Below are 18,264 nucleotides of genomic sequence, written 5' to 3' on the forward strand. Positions count from 1 at the left end.
CTAGCACATGCCCTCTTCTTCCTCACCTCTCACTTCCCTGCAGCCTTAACCTCCTCCTGATTCCATCTTTTCATATCCCTGGGCACCATGCCCATCTCTCCAACCTGGCCGCCACTGCTCTCAACAAGGCCTTCCCATCTCCCGCCTGGACTAGCTTGGCTCGGACTTGCCTCGGAGTGCTATGCCCGTGAAAAGGAGAGGTTATTTTTCCATTTCTGTGGTTCTCTGTTTTGAGGCTCTTTGTTATGTGATTCTATTTAAAAACAGAATAGTGATAATAATGCCAAATACGTGTATTCTACTTTCAGAGCTTATAAGGCACTTTCATACTCATGGTATCTTCTGATTCTGGGAGAGCCTGAGGAGGGCGCTCTTGCTATGATTCGTCTTCATCCATATGTGGTGACCGGGGGTTCCAGGGGCTAGCTAAAGTCCTGCCTAAGGTCACCTGCTTTGGAACCATAATTCAGACCCAAGTCCCCTGACTCTGCGCATTTCTTTTCTTTCCTTTTTCTTTTTTTTAAATCTCTTACCAAAAGCATCTGAAGTTCTGCTTTCTTTTCCCTTGAACACTATAAATCCATCAGGTAACATTTTACATGTCTTGGGTTCCCACTATGAAGACTGGTCTTAAAAAATGACAGTGACTTATTATTTATGGCAATATCTACTGTTACTAACGGAGAGACAGACCAAACAATTCCCCACTGTTACAGATGCTACTTTGACTTGACAGCTGGGAAAGTCTGATAGGCAGTTTATTTACTTAGCTATTTAACCAAATAAATGTTTTCATTTTTCTTTCATCTCCTCAAAAGCTAACATTTCGCCCTTAAAATTGCTCCAGCAACATATCAGTGGAGTATAAATTACCTGCCATTCCCACGCCAGCCATTATAATATTATTTGGGTTCTTTTTTTTGCCCCTGTTGACCCAGTCTTTCAAAGACATGTGATTCTCCCAGATGGGAGGGTAGGGGAAAAACATGAAATAATTGAAGATATTCCCTTTATTGCTAAAACAGAAATTCTGTTTTGAGATTGGCCCCGAAGCTTCCTCCTGAGAGGATTGAGGCCATCCGTTTCCTCTTACTAGGGTGCAATATGGTTTTAACTTATCAACAGATGTCACCCCTACCTACTCAGAATTGTGCGGGCATTTCTAATAAAAAGCAGCTGGAGATAATGGTTGCAAGGGTGATAAGAAGGCTGAGACTTGCTTTCCAACTGTATGGAGGCAGAGGGGAAAACAGAGCCATGGACATAACTCCCCTTGCATGGTATCCTTTTTCCAAATGCCTGGAAAGGCCCTAAGAAATTGCAGTCAGTAAATTTCCAGTTGGGTGGATGGGTGAAGGGGATGGAGACAGAAAGATCAAACGTGGCTTATACTGCTATTGAAGGAGGGGCCCAAAAGGCTCATTTGGACTTCCCTTATGGGTGTCTTGACGGATGTGTCGGCAAGGCTGGCATCAGCCTCTTGGAATGCAATTCTTGATAGGCAATTGTGTAATTGCCAGACTAAGCTTTCAAAGGGAGAAAACTGTTTCATGGAAGATTACAGTCCAGCCCTCCTTTGGAGCTGGGAGCTACTTATTATGATTTACATGTGAATCTAAGATAAGGCTGCTCATTTTGTGAGAAGTGAGAGGCGGCCTGTGAGGCCCTAACAGGGGTCCTTCTGATTATGGGACAGGGCGAGCCAGAAAACTAAGAAGTAGGGTTTTTCTTTTTCCTTTGTCCCAAAGCTATTTTGAGGCATATTGAAAATTAATTACCTGCAAATAGAAAGTAAAAAGCAAAACCTCCCAGCCAGTGGCCTGGGTCCTTATGGTAGAATTTATTCAACACGAGGACATAAGGGCTAAACGTATAAAATCCAAGGGAGTGGCGAACCACATTTATTGAGCACACAGGATGATGATGGGGGTGGTGGTGATGGTGTTGGTGGTGGTGATGGCAACTAACAGCTCTTGGGTGCTTTTCCTGTGTCAGATGCTGTGCTAAGAGCTCCACACACATCACCTCCTATGATTATTGTCCAAACAATAAGCTTATGAGGAGAACACTATTTTTACCCTCATTTTTCAAAATAAGATTAGAATTATTATGACGTCTCATGAGGGTCACATAGCTTGTAAGTGCTAGCGCCAGATTCTGAACTCACTCTTGCTCCAGAACCAGATTTTTTTAAGCCAAGTACCGAGTACCTGTCTCCATATGCTTAGTTAATGTAATGTATACATAAGGCCCTTTCAGCAAATAAGCAAACCAAGACTCAACAGCAAGTATGGTTCTTGCCCAAGATTTCCTGCTCTTAAGTAGCTGAGCTAGAATTTGAACTCAAGTTCCAAATTCTGAGCTCTTCCCACTAGACCATGCCACGTCCATTCACAACTCAACCCTGGCCTGGGGTTCTAGACAGAACATCAAACACGGAACAGGCTGAAGCCTCACAAAAGAGCCTGTACGACTGTCTCAAGCAGAACAGGCTCGTAAAGATGAGGGTGTGAAACATCGATCTGCAAATGCTGCACGTCATCTTTATTCTCTAGAAGAACTCAATTTTAGGATGATGTTGGCTGTTATGCTAATAAATGGCTCTTGTCACCTCCAGTTCATTCATCAAATTTTTCAAGGCAACGGTGAGCATGTGAAATAAAACATATGTAAGGGGTAGAAAAACCTCTGGGGGAATCTTCCCAAAGTGTCCACCCATCATCTCCAACTTTTGTCTCTCCTGGAACACGGACTCTGCCTGTATCACAAGTTCCCCAAATAGCTTTGCAAGACTGGATTTTTAGATGGGCATTTGCATGGCATGATGGGTTCTCATGTGCTGTCGTACCGAGGTGAAACATGGCAAAAAGTACGGTATGTGGGATACTTTAATCATAAAATCTATTAGCAAAATGCACTGTCAAAACACTGTATGAGCTTTCAATAACCATCAAAATAACTTACACATGAACTGCGACTGATTCCGAGGTATTGAATCCATTTATGAACAGTGAAAACTAGTTACCATTTTAATGGTTCTGACCGTAATGTTCAGGCCTAAAAACAGAGCTCTGTTGGTAGGGCCTTGCAGTCCTACACGTTTATGGAAAACTAGAAAAGTATATGAAAATTGAACACATTTGTCAAGGAGTGACCTTAGAAACCATGCCTGGGTAACAAGGGGTACTTCTGTCTCCTGGGAAAGTTTACTTCATCAGCCCCTCTTTCTTTCCATAAAATCAGATGTATTAAAATTCAAGTGCCCAAACCCACTTCTAGTAAATGTAAGGACCCCTCTCTTGAAGCCGCTGCTGATGGAGTCTGAAGTGGTTTGGTGGCAAACCACAGGCTGTAGCACAGGTGCAAACAGCAGAGCCTCAGAAGCGAACGTGACACGTCTCTGAGCTTTGAATTCCACTTTCACGTCAGAGAGGGTGCGGGGGCCCCTTTTGGCCAGACAAAATGGACTACCATGCTCTCACATCTCTATCAATCTTATTTCAAGCACTGCTTGTTTTTGTTCCTTAGTCTGGCTTCTCAGTGTGTTTGGTGGGTGACCTTATTTTAGATCTGCAGAGTGTAGGCAAATGCAGTTGACACACTGCTTAAAAGATTGAAGCATCTGGACCCTATTTCACTGAGAAAGAATCAGGGTGGGCAGAATGTGTCCATCTCAGAATGTTGATGCTTTTAGACACCGAGTCCACGTTAAGTAGCATTGACCATGCCTCCTTCTAGCAACAGCCCCCCCACTCAGAACATATCACTACTAAAATACGACCATTCCCCACTCCTCACCTCTACCCCTACCTCCCAATATATGTCAAAGGTCATGCATCCATGAGGATAAACAAGGTGGAAAACAGACACCAGGCAGGGCAAGATGATGCAAACACCAGGGATGTGACTTCAGAGGTAACAAACAAGCAAAAGGGAAAGCGGATGGCTTAAGGGTGGGAGATCAAAAGGACAGATACCTACCCAGACCTGTGCTATCTAGCTACCGGCCTGTGGACTTATATTATCACCACTGGGCTCACCAAAGGGATCACTGTTGGATGAGGCCTGTGACCCATCAGGCTAGAACACAAGAAGATAACACTTTTTTTTTTTCTTTACAGTAATTGAAAATATAAGACAGCTGGGCATATTTTCATGCACACATATACTCTGTTATTTTAAAGGAGGCAGCGCTTCGTTTAGAGGATGCCACTTCCGCAAACGTGAGAACCTGTAGTAACAACTTAACGAAAGGATAACGGTTTTCAGCTGCTCATTTGAACATAAAAGAAAACGCCTTTAGTCACCCCTTTAGAACTTAAGAGTCTGAGCCAGCATTCTTTTCTACATAGGTTTCCTCATGCATTGTCCATTTCAGATACAGAGGTTTTAAAATTGAAGAAAAAAAAAAAACCGAAAGAAGAAACCGGTCACTTACAGCTTCTTGCTCTTCACTTTTGCTGGGACTTTCAAAGCCCTCTTCAAAGATGTCATCGGTGGTCGGATCACTGGCGTGGGATGCAGAAGATTTGGATGGAGAGCTCTGTCTAGGGGCTGGGGTTGGAGCTACATAGAGACCATGCAAAAAAAGAAAACATCCTAAGTGTCCGGCAGCAACCGTTTATACCCCACAGAAACCTCGGGGATCTGATTATATTCGAGTCAAATCCCAGGACTCCTCCCTTCCTATCACAAGTCAAATCGGTTGAACAGTTTAATACCTCCTCTGTCCCTATTAATCTTGTCCTCTCACAAACGTGATGGTCAGGAAGGAGCTGGTGGTCCACAGGGATGGGTGAGGCAGCGGTCCTCAAGGGACAGTCCCTGGACCAGCAGCATCAGTCATATCTGGGAACTTGACAGTAATACAAATTCTTGGACCCCACCCTAGCTACACCTACTGAATCAGAAGTTCTGTGTTTCTGCAGACTTAAATTGAGACCTGCTGGACTACAGTCTTCTGTCTTAACTTCATATAATTATTTCAATAAGAATAAATAGAGAAGAGGACAGTGATATGCATTTATTGAGTGCCTTCTATGTGTCGGAAGCCATCAGAAATTTTACAGGCAATATCGCTAATCCGCGTAAAGCCTCTTCGAGGTCGGGGTTCTTCCAACTTTACAGATAAGGAAGGTGAAGATGGCTAAATTGCTCAAGGCCACAGACTTGGCAAGTGGTAGAAGCAGGCTTTGTATCTTGGCACATAGTAGGTATTTGATAAACACGTGCTGAATAGAGTGTCTCGGTGATCTGGGAAAATGAATGTAGCTGATGGCAACTTCACAGCTGGCACTTTTTTCCTTGTTCCATAAGGATCTCCATTTTCTGTCCTAACCTTCCCACATGTTCCTTGTCTCCTTTATCCCAGAGGTTTATAATAAATACGCCATTTAGAAACTACTTTCCTTTCAATCATTTCCATTTTTTTTTCTTTTCAATAATGTCTAAATTGGCATTGAAAATACCCAGCACTGGCTCAGCCCCAAAGGAGGGGTGGGGAGGCATGGCTTGATTTAGTAGCTGAATTTCAAAAGCCATTGACAAGGCCTCCCTGCCATTACATCCCAGAATTGACAAAATCTGGCTGCTTATCAGACAGTGAGTGATTATAAAACTTGGTGAGTTGCTTTTGCCTTGATGGACCTCTCTTTAGAACGATGATGCAATTTATTGCGTGCCAGCAAGCTAGACACGGTGCTAGGCACTTTGCATTCATCATGCTCTGTAATATAAACCCTGCAAGGTGCTATTGTACCTATTGTCTTTTTCTGATGAAGAAACTGCAGCTCAGAGAGGTGAAGTGCCTTTCTTAGAGTTAACACAACTATTTAACACAAATCTGACAGTGCTCAGTCCACTGTGCTTTTCTATTTCTATTTGAGGTATACTTTTGGGTCCTCTCCACTCAAAACATTCAAAACGTGATGTTGATGGATAAGAGATATAAAGATAGGTTGCACTCGTTTTCTTTACAATAAAACATTGTTTCTTTTTTTTTTAATTTAAAAGGAAGTCTGTTTTGTTTCATGAGATGCCTATAGAACAAACCAGTTACAGAGAGTTTAAATGAGATAAGCTTTATGAAAACGCCTTGATATGCGGTAGATGACTAATAATTATGAGTGTAATTGGATTCTGAACTGTGTTTGACATGGTTTCTTGCTTACTAAAGGCTGAGGACCCTGACAGAGCTGCCGATTCTGAGAGATATCCTGCTCATACATATTGGATGGAATCAGTGGGATGCAAAACTCGAAGTTTATTTATGCAAGTATCTTAACCTTTAGAAGGTTTTGTAGAATACCTCTACACCCTAAAACTGTGGTTCTCAATCTAGGACAATTTTACTCCCAAGGGACCTTTAGCACTATCTAGGATCATTTTTGGTCATCATGGTTAGGGGAAGAGGATGTGTGCTACCGGGCCTCTAGTGGCTAGAGGCCAGGGATGCTGCTAAACATCCTACAGTCCACAGGACAGCCGCCCACAACAAAAAATTATCTGGACCAAAATCTCCCGCTCTGACACACGACAGTAACTGAGTAGCCTTTGTTTTGTACCTTCATCGTCTACAATCCTTCCAAAGCACATCCCATGTGCCAGACACCACACGACCATCATGAGAAGTGTAGCAGCACGAGGATGATTAAGACATATTCCCTGTCCTCAAAGAGCTTAAACTTCCCTCTTTTATATATATATAGCTGGCACAGAAGCCCCTTGAAAGAGAGACATCTGTCTTCAAAAGATGCTTGCTTTTTATGCATAGCTGTTGTTTCTTTAGCATTTCATTTTTTATTCATGATTCTTCACTAGAACCCCGTGAGCTGGAGTGAATAGAGATGCCCCCACCATGTAGATCCTATGGCCTGAGAGGAAGTAGGCTGTTTATACCCATAGAAGAGGTTCATTTTCAGAACAGCATCCCAAACCTTGCTGAAGTGACATTATCTAATTGTGTTAACATTAGATTTTTTTGGACAATTCACGGTACTGGCTAAGGAGTAATCCATACCATCTGTGACAGTAATGAAAACGCCAACCTCACTGTTCCATAAGCCTTTTCCTTCCCCTTATCAACTGTCAAGGCACAGGCTGGATCACCAGACACCTTTCCCGGATGGTGTCAACCAGGCATCGGTGTGCCCAAGTACATCTGGATTCTGATTGGCTGCACAGTGCTGGTTTTCCAGATGCTGGCAATAGAAAAGTGAGCTGGGATAGAATCACTGAATGCCAGAACTAGGAAAAGGCACAGAGCTATTGAAGCTAGCTCACTTATTTTTTACCCAAGACACAGCTGAAGTTAAGAGAAGTCACACACTTGCCCAAAGACACAGTTTGGGGTGGAGAAGGCAGGATTAGAACCTCAGTCCAAGACTGTGCAAACCCACTCAGTATGCCATAACAATGACAATAAAAATACTTCCAACTCTGTGAGGGACATAATGTTTTAGTACATGTACCACTGAATCCTTTTTATGACCCTTAGCCTAAGACAGATGAGGAAATTGAGGCTCAAAGAAGTAAAATGACTTGCCCATCGACACAAAACTGGTAAGAAATCAGGCCACTCTCTGGATTCCCAGTGCAGAGCTTTCTGACTACCTGAAGCTTTGAGCAAATTCTGGCTGTCACTCTACCAGTGTAGGAGGCCTTATGGCTGCTCTATCTCTGGCCTGTGTTTTCTCCTGATCTTAATCTTCTAATTTTTTATACTTGTCCCTAACATTTTTTAAATGCACATACACCATTCATTTTTAGTTCAATAAGCCATACCCAAATCTATGTGTCAGAGCTGGGATATACATAAATGAATAAATGAATGTGCAAGGGAATATAAACTTAAGAGCCAGAGTAACATGCTAGATAAATAACAGGCCTGTATTCAATTCCACCCTTTTGTCTATTTTCTTTGTCTTTGAATCTCACTTTCGTTATCTGTCAAACAGGTCTCACAAAACTTGCCATTAGCATTGTTAGGAGTATAGAAATAATAAATATAAAGCACACGGAGAAGGTGCGTATAATTGGCACCTAATAACGCGAGGCTATGATTAGTAGTAGTCATATAAACAAAGAGGCCTGTTGAATGCAACTGAGGTGATTTCTCTGACGCCAGAAACAAGGCATCAATTGCTCTCTGGGGGTTTATGCCTTCAAAGAAGGGCACTCACGTGAGTTGGTCGATGGTGTAGTAGAAGTCACAGGCGTCAAATTCAACTGGGAGATGTCAAAGTCATCACAGTCATCTGTATCCTGTGCCACCCCGACTTTGTTGAAGTAACTGGAGAAGGCCTCTGAGGTGCAGGTGAGGGAGGGCTGGTCGGGTTTGCGGGAGGGCACGGGTGGAGGCTGGGCCATCTGGAAATCCTTAAACATTTCTTTCCCCATTTTCTGCCTGGGCTTGTCGGTCTGTGGACTTGACCTGGCGGAGTCACCCGTGGCTGGGACGGTTGCAAGGGGGGTGAGGGGACCTTGGAACATGGCAGCTGGCAAAGGCATAACAGTTTGTGTGGGCATGAAGGCGGCTGGCGGAAACTGCCCGGCCACGGTGGGCCAGGGCTGCTGAGTGGCAGGGAAGAGACCCGGCTGGCCCCATGCGATGGGCTGAGCCCCTGGCATCACCTGAGCGACTGGTGGCTGAGCACCCATGGCGATCTGCTGTTGGACAAGGGGCTGCTGGCCCCAGAAGGATGGGAGGACGGCGCCCATTGCAACATAACCTGCAAGGGTTAAAAAGAAGAGTCAGGCGCCTTGGGAAAGAATCATTCAGGGAGTCAAGTGATGGGCAAGAAAGGGACCAAGCAACTGCTGAGTGTCAGGCTGTGTGCTAGGATGCAAAGGTGAGTAAGACAGAAGTCCCTGCTCTCCTGGAGTCTGTCTTCTAGAGCCCTGGTCAGGGAAAACCGCTCTGAGAAGATGACTTATAAGCAGAGACTAGAATACAGTGAGGGGGACACCGGGCAGAGATCTGGGGAGTAATGATAATATTGCTATAGTTCTTAGAGTCTTATAATTCTTAGAGGTTTCTGACAGCACATAACCTCAGGAACCAGTGTGTCTCAGTGGAAAAGGCAGAGCGCTGGAAACCAGGCACAGCTGGGTTTGAATCTTGCCTCCCCTTCTTGCTAGACTTAGGGCATTCCCAAATGCTTCAGCATAGAGTCAAGCTCTTTGTTGTAAAGCCAGGTTATAACATCTTCCTTCTCAGCATCAAAGCGGTATGCAAAATGATTAAGAATCAAAATGTTGGGCTTCCCTGGTGGCGCAGGGGTTGAGAGTCCAACTGCCGATGCAGGGGACACGGGTTCGTGCCCCGGTCCAGGAAGATCCCATATGCCGTGGAGCGGCTGGGCCTGTGAGCCATGGACGCTGAGCCTGTGTGTCCGGAGCCTGTTGCTCCACAACGGGAGAGGCCACAACAGTGAGAGGTCCGCGTACCGCAAAAAAAAAAAAAAAAAAAAGAATCAAAATGTTGGAGTTTTAGAGGCCAAGGTTAAAATTCAGACTGCCACTTCTTATCTATGGAATTTGGGGAGAGCTTCAGAAGCTCTGTAAGCCTCTCCTTATCTGTAAAATGGGTAGAAAATACCTTCTGCGCCTCATTGGGTTAATTTAAAGATTTAATTTAGAGATTTAAAAAAATGTAAGTTAGCATCTACTCAGGACCACCTCATACAGTGGCACAGGTTAGGCACGGCAAAACTCCAGGGGGTGTACTCACATACGTCACCATAATTTTTTGCTATATTATTCCTTTCAGGTGAGATCTAGTCATTTTAAAAGGAGCACAAGTGATACTCTGTACCATAATAATAGAAACAATAATAATTTCCACTTATTAAATGCTTCCAATGTGCTAGGTGCAGTATCAGGTGCTTCACATCTTTACAAAATCCCTGCAGGGTCGGTATCATTATCTCCATTTGAGGGATAAGGAGATTGGTGCTCAGAGAAGAAAAGTACCTCCTTCAGGTTCACACAGCTGAGACAAGCTGGGATCAGGATCTGAACTGAGGTCATCTGTCCCCAAAGCCAGCATTCTTTCCACTGCCCCACACTGCCTCACCCAGATGGCCAAGACTGACTTCTGATCTTAGCACAGTCCATAAAGCTGGTCTAGCCATGTCATGTTTTAGCTCACTGTGGGCCTGGAGGAGACTCCCATGTCCTTCCAGAGGTCCCCACCCTTTTCAGGGTGCAATCAAGCCCAGGAGACGGATGACCAGTCCAGGTAGACTAGAGGGCCTCTCAAAATAGGTCTCAAAATATGCATTTTTATGGCTATCGGAAGGAATCTGCAGGTACAGAGCAGCGAGACCAGGAAAAGAAGAGGGTGGTTGCACGGTATCTAGCAACTTCCAGATGGAAGACTGGCAAGCGCGGGGGCACTGGGCATGTCCTGGGTTGCGTCAGTGCCTCCGGTGAGCCCAGAGAAATCACGTGTGGGCTGCCTCACTCATGCTCTAGCCTCAGATCCACCTGCCCTTCAACTGATTCTTAAGGGATGGAGCCAACTTTCAAAGCCAGTCCATTTCCTTCCAAGGTCAGAGGAGGCTCCAGTAGTGGGGCAGAGACAGACACACGGGCTTTCCACACGGGCTTCCTGCTGATCAACCTAACAGCGTTAAATACTTTTATGGAATGAGGCAGGAGTGGTAACAAAACAGACAGTATCCTTTTCGGATCACCTTGGTCCTAGTGCTCGGAAGGGGGAGGGGTGAAGAGGCCCTGGTGCTGACATTTAAACTTGCAACGTGCTTACACGGTCTATCGTAATAACGCAGTGACTTGAACCTACCAACAGACTAAGGATTTTGCAACATTGGTTTTCTGATTTTCTGATTGACTTTGACAGGGTTCAGTGGTTCTCGGCGGGAGAGCTACTACCTCCTAAGGCATGATTAGGAAAGTTCTGGGGTGTGTTTTGGTTGTCATGATAATTTCACGGCCAGACAGTACTAGCATTTAAGGGGCCGAGAGCATGGACACTAGACCTCCTATAATGTGGGAGATAACGTGCATGACAAAGAAATGTCAGCATTCTGTTTGTGATTATGTGAGTACAGACTAGACTTTTTGAACGACTATTTTATTTTATTATTTATTTTTGGGGTGGGTGCGGTGGCACAACCCTGTGGCTTTTGCAGGATTTTAGTTCCCCGACCGGGGACTGAACCCAGGCTATGGCACCAAAAGTGCCGAGTCCTAACCACTGGACCGCCAGGGACTAGATTGGACTTTGAATCACATGGAAAATCAACGTTTCTTTGCACAGTTTTAATGCACTCCATTTTCCAGGAATGTAAGAACTGTGTATATTTGAGGGAAGACTATATTTCGTTTTGTTTGGAACATTGTCAGGAGTTGTTCACCAACTTGGACAATCATGGTCCCTGATCATGGCGCTGGAGGAAGCATGACACTCTTGTACTGGTTGGTCTGAACCTGTGGTGATTCTAGTTATAGGTACACACACCTGACCACTTAGTATGTTTTTTAGTGTAGTTTTACCTGGGCATTTCCTTACTGCAATACATTATCTTGTTATTATAAATTAGTTTCCTTTATTTCTTCTTTATATTACAGTTAGGACATTATATTGATTTTTGAAAAACCAAGTAGGTAGGTTATATTCTCTATGAGTTTCATTTCAAAATATTAAAGGAGACATCACAAATCCTTGTTATAAAAAAGGAGCACTGGATCTGACAGGGTGAAGACCTGCCCATGGATCTTTTCATCACACCAACCCTGATGCCCATTTTGGTAAATGGATGGAAGGCTTCAGCCTCCAGCCAGACTATTGTTTTGCTTGGCTTCCATCCCACCCTCCTTACTGCCACCAGATGACTGTTCTAAAATGCAAATACAGTTGACCCTCGAACGACGCGTGGGTTAGGGGCGCTCACCTGCACACAGTGGAAATTCTGCATATAACTCATAGTTGGCCCTCCATATACCTGGTTCTGCATCCACGGAATCAACCAAACACAGACCATATATAGTATTACTGCAGTATTTCTTGGAAAGCATCCACGTATAAGTGGACTGGTGCAGTTCAGGCCCGTGTTGTTCAAAGGTCAGCTGTACAGTGCTTCATTACCTTGAGTATGAGGCCCAGAGGCCTTAGCTTGACTTTGGAGCTTTTGGGGTCAGTTCCCTTCCACTTCCTCACCCCCATTTTCCGTTTGCTCTCCCACTGGCACTCTTCCCTGCAGCAGATGCAAACAACCCAACCTGTTCTCTCGTCTCTGTTGGTCCATCTGCACCTGGAAAGCCATCCCTAATTCTTTTTCACATGGCTGCCCCTCCTTTGCTCTTTGAGACGTGGTTCAGCATCACCTCTGCCCTCTAGACTCAGCTGGTTCTCCTCTGGGTGTGCACAGGCCCCCATGTTCATCTCCACTGTGGCACTTGTCACACTGTGTCGGAATTGCCCAGTGATTCTGTCTTCCCTCATGAGACTGGAAAGCTGCTACGAGGAACCTTTTATTTCTTTCTCCCTCCCCCATTTCCGTCTAGCACAGTTTTGGGCACACATCCACTGCTCCATAAATGCTGGAGGCTGGAGAAAGGCTCTAGGTGGAGGTGAATGAGTCACAGTGGAATAAATGCCTTCACTGCATTTTTCTAAGTATCCAATTCAACTCCAGCATCCATAAGTGCTATGATCTCTGATGAGTCAGTCTACTGCTGGTGGCAGGCTTTTTCCTCCACCATCTTTTTTTTTTTTTTTTTCCTTTTTTCCACAAGGAGCCAACAGATGGGCTGTGCACACTTTTCTGGAGAGAGCTATTAGCATGTCTCCCTGGCTTCATGCCATCTGCTTCAGAACAAAGTACAATATTCAAAAGAAAAAAAAAGGCAACAAGGGTAATTGGGTATCATGTTTGGGAACTTGCAGGTCTCACTTGCTCTTCCTGGGTGGGAGGGATCCCTGCAGTGGGGGCTTTTTCCCCAGACCTGTGAGCCAAGGCTCTCGGGTCACATGGCATTGTGCCTCCCTGAAGGGACATCTCAGTGGCAGGGCTGCAGTAGCGCTGGACATGGGAAACCACTGCGTGGCTGCCACTGCGGCCACTTGACAGCTTAGTAACTGTTTACTGGTTAACATTCAACAGTGGAGGGGGGAGGTGCCAAGGAGCATCTGTTTATGCCATGAAGTTCAGATCAATCAAAAATCTCCTCGCTGTGCAGTGAGAGGAAACACCTGCATTACTGCCTTGCAGTTAGATTTTTAAAGGTGTTGAAATCACAATTTATAACCAGATGCTGGCACCTGGGGATATCCTCATTATTAAAAAAAAAAAAAAAAAAAAAAGCAGACTAAAATGGAAGAAAATAGTGAAAACTAAAGTGAAAACTAAAGTGAAAAAACTAAAGTGAAAAATAGTGAAAACATTTTCTAGACTTACTTCCTCCAACATATATATAACTTATATGGTACCTCTTATCTACATTATGTCGTTTGATTCATTTGTTCAAAAATGGCCCTCCTGGGTGCCAAGCACTGTTTGTCTTTGGAGATGCAGTGAAGAACAAGACAGTAAAAAAAATAAAAATCCTTGTTCTAGGGCCTCCCTGGTGGCGCAGTGGTTGAGAGTCCGCCTGCCGATGAAGGGGATACGGGTTCGTGCCCCGGTCTGGGAGGATCCCATATGCCGCGGAGCGGCTGGGCCCGTGAGCCATGGCCGCTGAGCCTGCGCATCCGGAGCCTGTGCTCCGCAACGGGAGAGGCCACAACAGTGAGAGGCCCGCTTACGGCAAAAAAAAAAAAAAAAAAAAAAAAAAAAAAAAAAATCCTTGCTCTAGTGGAGCTCACATTTTTTGTGAAGTTGATCCTTGCAAACAAGCCTCTGGGGTAGCTGTTATCAGTATCTCTTTAATCTGCATACAAGGAACCTACAGCTTCAGGAGGGGAAGGTTTGATGTGGCTACACAGCAAGGGTAGGTAGCAGAGCCAGGGTCCCCAGTGAGTAGGGCGGGGAACTTTTTCGGAGTGCTTACTTATATAAACACTGCCAGGCATTGTTTTAAATGTTTTATACTACACGTATTAACTCAGGAACAGCTCTATGAGGTGGAATTATCATCCCCATTTTACAGATAAGTTCCCTGAGGCTCCAAAGCGATATAGCTGAGTGTCACACAGCTGGTTACTGGCAGGGTCTGTACTCATACAGAGCACATTCTCCAAGCCCTTCAGGCCAGCTCTGCCATGTGCAGTCAGGAAGTCAAAGGCCTAAACTTTATTTCATGCATTTTTTTTTTTTTTGCGGTACGCGGGCCTCTCACTGTTGTGGCCTCTCCCGTTGCAGAGCACAGGCTCCGGATGCGCAGGCTCAGCGGCCATGGCTCACGGGCCCAGCCGCTCCGCGGCATGTGGGATCTTCCCGGACCGTGGCACCAACCCGTGTCCCCTGCATCGGCAGGCGGACTCTCAACCACTGCGCCACCAGGGAAGCCCGATATTTCATGCATTTTTTTTAAGAAAACATCCCAAGAAGGCAAAGGAAAAAAACATAGGTAAGAAGAAGACATATTTTCTTCTACCTTAGACATCAGAGTAATAATAATAACAGCATTTTCCACATTGGGCATTTACAACGTGCCAGCATTTTTCAGAGGCACTTGACTTTATTTTCTCATTTAATTCTCATGATATTGTTGCAAGGTAAGTATTATTTTAAATTCAGTTATAAAAATGAAGAAACTCTGACTCTGACAGGTTAAGTAATTTGCCCAGGAGCCTAAAGCTTATAAATAAATGGCTGAGCCAGGGTTCAAACCCAGCCTATTAATTGTGCTGCACACCCCAGGTCATTTCCCATCTCCCAGTCACTGGTTGGGCAATTAGGGACAGGAGATGGAGATTCAACAGCTGCAGTGATTTTTAAGGCCAGTTAAGGGAGGTAGAAGGCAGACAGTTTAACACCAACTGAAGCCCAGTTTTGTTTCTCAGCATAGCCGAAGTAGAGTAAGATCAGCAAAAATACGCTAACTGAAATTAACTTTAGACTTATTTTCTAAAAATTAAAATCTTGGAGGTAATCTATCTTTTTTTTTTTTTTTTTTTTTTTTAAGCAGCTGAAGCAGCAGAATCTGAATGTGCAGAAGTGGTTTATCCACAGTTTGCAATACAGCTGGTCAAGTACAAGACTGCAAAATCCAGGCCTTTAAAGCTCTGGCTGGGGGGGAGGGCCCAGAGCAGTGCAGGCAGGTTCTCAGGCATTTTAGTCAAATGTTAGGGCCGGAATTGCATCCAGCCCCTCGGACTCAAAGAGAGGGGATTGGGGAGGGGCCAGGCCATTTCTCTATCTGGAGGACTCTTTCTTTTTTTTTTTTTTTTTTTTGCGTTACGCGGGCCTCTCACTGTTGTGGCCTCTCCCGTTGCAGAGCGCAGGCTCCGGACACGCAGGCTCAGCGGCCATGGCTCACGGGCCCAGCCACTCCGCGGCATGTGGGATCTTCCCGGACCAGGGCACGAACCCGCGTCCCCTGCACCGGCAGGCGGACTCTCAACCACTGCGCCACCAGGGAAGCCCCACCTGGAGTACTCTTGATCCAGATGCCTTCCTGGATCACATCACACATTTGCATAAGCCTCTCCTCCTGACCACAACCTCCATTCACACCTGCCCTTCTCCACATTTCCTTCTGTCCATACCACTGATCATTTTCTAGGATTATGTTAAGCTACTTATTTTTATGTTGTTGTCCATCTCCCCAATAGAAAGTAAGCTCTCTGTAGCCAGGGGTCTGTGTCTTTGGTATTCACTGACACACCCCAGACACCTAGAATAGGACCTGGCCCATAGTGAGTACTGAGTGAATATCTGTGGAATGAACAAGCCTAAAAATGAGTAAGTTTGGTGCCACCAAATAGTGGGGACAAAGCATGGTTATTCTGGATACGAGGCTGATGGCACAGGAAGGTGGTACATTTCTGAAAAACTGTTATTATTCTTATTTAAAATGACAGATTCAATAACACTATTCCCAAGGACATTTTCATATCCATTTTAGGTAGAGAAAACTAGTCATTGCCACTGTTCCATTTTAGGGGTGAGTAAAACAGATTTGACTGGAAAGCTTAGCAATGAAAGACACTTCTAGGCTACCTATAGATTCTCAACTGTAAGTCAGACCCAGTGGCTATCAACCTCTGTTGCTTCTAGAAGTTCATAATGATCCCTCAGCTCATACGACTTTGGAACAGAGTATGAATTTTTAATTTCACTTTGAATAACAGCAAGGTTTATATTTGGTGGCAAGAATTTGTTTCTAATGCTGTGTAATTAAAAGTAATTATTTATAGAAGAATGCAAGAAATTTGTATTCTGAGATATTCAAAGGCTGTCATTTATATAAATAAAGTAGAAAAAGAAAGATAAAGCCACAGATTTCAAATATGTAGTTAAAGAAAAAAAGTCCTTAAGGATGTTTTTGCCTTAAAGACTTTGTTTTTTGCCATGTATGCAAAAAGCAGAACTAATACCACCTTTGGCCATGTCCAGGTAGAGTGGGCCAGCTACACGGAGTGCCCGATGCCATGGAAACAAGATGCCTCAGACCCCACCAATCTGCACCTGCAACACTATATGTATTTTTACCCTGTTGTAAAAGTATATATTATATATATATATTTTTTAAAAAGAATATTTGGAACATAGAACAAACGCTCTTTAAATCACTAAGAGCCCCATTACAATTCACTGTTAGCAGTTTGTTCTGTCTCCTAGGTGTTTCCCTTTGCATGGGGAACCGCCCCTTCTTTAAGCCTCCACCAATAAGGCAGATCTCTTCTATCAGTCAGATCTCTAGGGGTCTGCAGAGCACGGACTCACCCCTCCCCCACCTTCCCTCCATCTGGCTGAGCTGGACCATACAAATCAGGATTTGCACTGATTTGCATGGTTGTGTGTGCACCAAGCTCCCCAAAGCTATACAGCTGGAATCTTGACCTTTCAGGTGCAAGACATGAGTGATTTCCAGCCTGCAGCATCCCAGAGCTTTGTGAACATACCACCCCCCTGCCCATGGCAGCTTCTCAATGTCACCTGAAGAGTCACAAGGAGAGAATGGTGGTCCCACAGGTGTCTGGCATAATCTGGCAGTGGTTCAGTCAACCCTTTCTCTTTCTTGGTGGGTGGAGGCAGAGGAAGGTGGAAGAGGACTTACCTGAGGGTACAGCAGCAGTGCCGAAAGGTACAGAACCAAACATGTCTGCACTCGCCGGAAGTGTCTGAGATGAAGACGGGATAAAGGCATCACCTGGAGTTGCAGGAGTCTGTCAGACAGAGAAGGGCAGGGGCGTGTGAGGCTCCTGGGAGACCTGGCTCAGTGCTAATCAGGACGGGAAGCAGCAGGCACAGGAATTAAGTGGGGCAGTGCTACAGAAGCAAGCCCCGGTCCGGGCCACTTACTGTGCCAGGCAGACCATGAGCTGGTTATAAAGACTATAAAATGGGAAAAAACAATACCCATCTCTAGAGCTGCAGAGAAAGTTAAATGAAATCATGCATTTCAATCACTTAGTACCTGCCACACAGAGGCACATAGTAGGTGCTCAGCAAACACTGGCCAGTATCACGACTATTTAGTTTGAGCCCCTACCCTTTGAGGGTGTTTCTGGGCCCTCAAATTAGCCCATAATATCTTTCACCCTTCAGAAATGGTCAATTCAAAGTGACATACACTCACTCAGGACCTACTGCGTGCCCAGCTCAAGGTTGTCGTTTAATACATGGACAATAAACAGATGTTGACTAAATAAACAAATAAAGATTAGCAAGTAGAATAGAGACCCTTGGGTCCTGGTGCCTCCCAGAATCTTGCCTGAACCTTCACTTGCAAAAAGAAGCAAATGTTCTCAAGAAGATGATAAAAAAAAAAAATGATGCTTGAGCAGCTACAAACTCTAAAGCCTGGCCCATGCTGCAATTCCAGAAAGGCCTGCTGCATGAACTGCTGGGTAAGGTGAGGCTACTGAGATAAAAACATGGGTACTAGTTTTCTCAAAGGTCCACACCCAGTTATAGAAGCCTTTTGCCTATAGAGTATGCCTATTCGATGCCATAATATGCTTATTTTTTTCCCTTTGGAATAGATTGGAGCAAGCAATTAATCCTGAAACCATGGCAATTAGACAAGGCCATTTTTAGACTAGCAGCTTGCAGGAGGCATGGCATTGTTCTGAGGATTATTAAATACCCATTTGGACAGCACTTGGGTTCAAGGCCAGAAACACAGCCA

General features: G+C 44.7%; 1 protein-coding gene across 2 annotated transcripts in view; it reads right to left on the bottom strand.

The window, feature by feature from the left end:
• The window catches only part of DAB1 (DAB adaptor protein 1), a 439,870-nt gene that overhangs the window by 11,572 nt on the left and 410,034 nt on the right, over window positions 1-18,264 (bottom strand). For both annotated transcript variants that reach the window (XM_060084077.1, XM_060084067.1), the window contains 3 exons: window positions 17,191-17,299; window positions 8,181-8,729; window positions 4,439-4,566 (listed from right to left, as the gene is read on the bottom strand). In XM_060084077.1, the coding sequence (XP_059940060.1) occupies window positions 4,439-4,566; window positions 8,181-8,729; window positions 17,191-17,299 (786 nt within the window). The remainder of the gene's footprint in view (window positions 1-4,438; window positions 4,567-8,180; window positions 8,730-17,190; window positions 17,300-18,264) is intronic.

The sequence above is a fragment of the Mesoplodon densirostris genome, chromosome 2 (genome assembly GCF_025265405.1).
Source record: "Mesoplodon densirostris isolate mMesDen1 chromosome 2, mMesDen1 primary haplotype, whole genome shotgun sequence".
In the NCBI taxonomy this organism is placed as follows: domain Eukaryota; kingdom Metazoa; phylum Chordata; class Mammalia; order Artiodactyla; family Ziphiidae; genus Mesoplodon; species Mesoplodon densirostris.